Source organism: Pteropus vampyrus, unplaced genomic scaffold (genome assembly GCF_000151845.1).
Source record: "Pteropus vampyrus isolate Shadow unplaced genomic scaffold, Pvam_2.0 Scaffold62, whole genome shotgun sequence".
NCBI classification, from domain to species: domain Eukaryota; kingdom Metazoa; phylum Chordata; class Mammalia; order Chiroptera; family Pteropodidae; genus Pteropus; species Pteropus vampyrus.
Window position 1 is genome coordinate 1630709 of NW_011888843.1, and position 2251 is coordinate 1632959.

Consider the following 2251-nt stretch of genomic DNA (forward strand, 5'->3'; position numbering starts at 1 on the left):
CAATCATTAAATCCTGTGATATTATTCTATGACACATTTCTCTATCATTTATTTTTATTTCCATTGCCAATACTGTACAGCTGAATTATTCAAGAGTCTTAAATTTGGTCTTATTGTATTATCAGATTAACTTCTGAAAAAACATCAATTCTTCATATTCCGCCCCTTCTCAAAAATCTTCCATGGCCACTTACTACCTACAAGATAAAATGTGCATGGCATTCAAGAAACACAGCACTCTAATTCTTGTTTTTGCTCTAATTCTTGTTTTCCCTGATATTGTGTTTTTGTTTTTAAAAATTGAAGGTTATCTTTTAGAGACACATACCAGAATATGGGAGGGGTAAAGTGGTAGGGGTATGAATCAAATAAAATTGACTATAAGTTGATCATTGTTGAAGCTGAGTGATGAGTACAAAAAAATTCATTATGTTACCTGTTTATTCTTATGTTTATTTGAAATTCTCTAAAATAAGTTTTTAAAAATAAAATACTTTTCTTTTTTTAAATTCCTGCATGCTAATTCATAAAATTTCTAAATTTAGTATATAATCCTTCTAAATTTTGTCCCAAAACTTTTCACATTTGAAACTAATAAGGCACCAGATAATCTTAATATTTAATGTATGATCAATAAACAGAAATATTTGCTTTGCTGTTAATATTATGGATTTTCTATTCAGAATAGAAACCTATCCAAGGGTTTTTATTGTTTTAAGTTTCTATGGTTAAAATGGTAAAAGAGTTCCTATCACCCTAGGAGACTAAAGAAAGGGTTTCTGACACACAGGAGGAGGCAAGTGTGTGCTGTGTGTGCGTGTGTGCACATGCGCGTGCGCACCTAACCTAATAGATGAAATGCATTCAATACATTCCTGGCAGTCAGCTTTATAAAGGAAACGCCTTTGAGCTCTTTATGTAACACAGTCCATTTAAGATTAACTGCTCAAGGTTACTTCAGCAGGAGTTAAGAGTATACAGTCTGTTTGCAAATTACTTCCGCTCCTGAATGCCCAGCGTTACTCTTTCACATCTGTGTTCAGATTTTAATTTCACTGAAATCTTTGAATTCTGATTAGATCAGCTAATTGGAAGCGTGTGACTAGAACAATAACAAATTTAGAATCCTTTATGCAGTGCATTAAGTTACATCTTACAAACTCCTGTCACAAATTTTTAAGGCGCTATTTGACCAGTGATTCCCAAACTCAGCTATGTATCAGACTCTCTTTGGCAGCTTTTAAACATACAGATCTCTAGGCTGAATCAGGTACGGAGAACAGGGTAGAGATCCGAATTATTAATTCCCTGGATAATTCTGAAGTAGATGGTTTATGGACTGGCATTTGCGAACTGTTAAAGAATTTTCTTGTCTTCCAAATAAATGACTATAAAATAACACAAAATAAAAGATCGTATCCACAAATAGAAAATTTAGAGAAATTAAGGTTAACAGGAAGCCTTAAAAAAAGAATTAATGTCTTACCCTTGAGGCTCTTGGACGGTCTTGTTCTCTACTTTTTGTTCACATTCTTTTATCATGGAACTTAAAATAACCTGATTAAAAAAAATGACTTTAGTGAAATCCAGCTGACACAGTGAAATGCTATGGTTGATCTAAAGTTTTTAAGTTAATTTTTAATATTCCCATAAGCTGATATGTGAATTAAAGATTTGAAGTTTTGGCAGGTTATTTTGTTAAAGGAATTCACATTAGATTGCTAGATTAGGCAGGGAAATAACTTTAAAATATAGTCAGGAATACAATGGGAGGGAGTCTAAGAGTTAACATCGTTTTTGCAGGGAGACTGAGTGAGTGATAGAAAGGGTGGAGGGATCTAAGAAGCTGCTGCTCCTATTGCTGGCAACCACACCAGAAACTGAATGGCCTTCCTGAATATTCTTGGCCTATGTTTGGACATGGAGGTCACTGAACAACAAATATTTACTGTAACCTACTATATGCCAGGCACCTTTTTAGACATAGAGAATGCGGCAAATAAAACGGACAACATTCCTTTCTTGTGAAGAGCTTATGCTCTTATGTTTTAGACAATAAACACACAAAAAAAGAGGTAAATTCGATCGTACATTAGAAAGTGATAAGGACTTTGGAAAGAACACTGAGTCAGATTAGGGGTACTAGGAGGCCAAGGTGAAGAACGTTACAATTTACAAAGAAGTTTTCCGAGCAGCCTTAAATTCATGTGTTAGAAATAAAGAAAAGTTAAAAAGTAAGAAATCTATGCTT

At 33.7% G+C, this 2251-nt stretch overlaps 1 protein-coding gene across 3 annotated transcripts in view; it reads right to left on the reverse strand.

Moving 5' to 3' along the window:
• The window catches only part of KIAA1468 (KIAA1468 ortholog), a 102356-nt gene that overhangs the window by 4050 nt on the left and 96055 nt on the right, over positions 1-2251 (reverse strand). For all 3 annotated transcript variants that reach the window (XM_011361067.2, XM_011361066.2, XM_023531136.1), the window contains one exon: positions 1487-1557. In XM_011361067.2, the coding sequence (XP_011359369.1) occupies positions 1487-1557 (71 nt within the window). The remainder of the gene's footprint in view (positions 1-1486; positions 1558-2251) is intronic.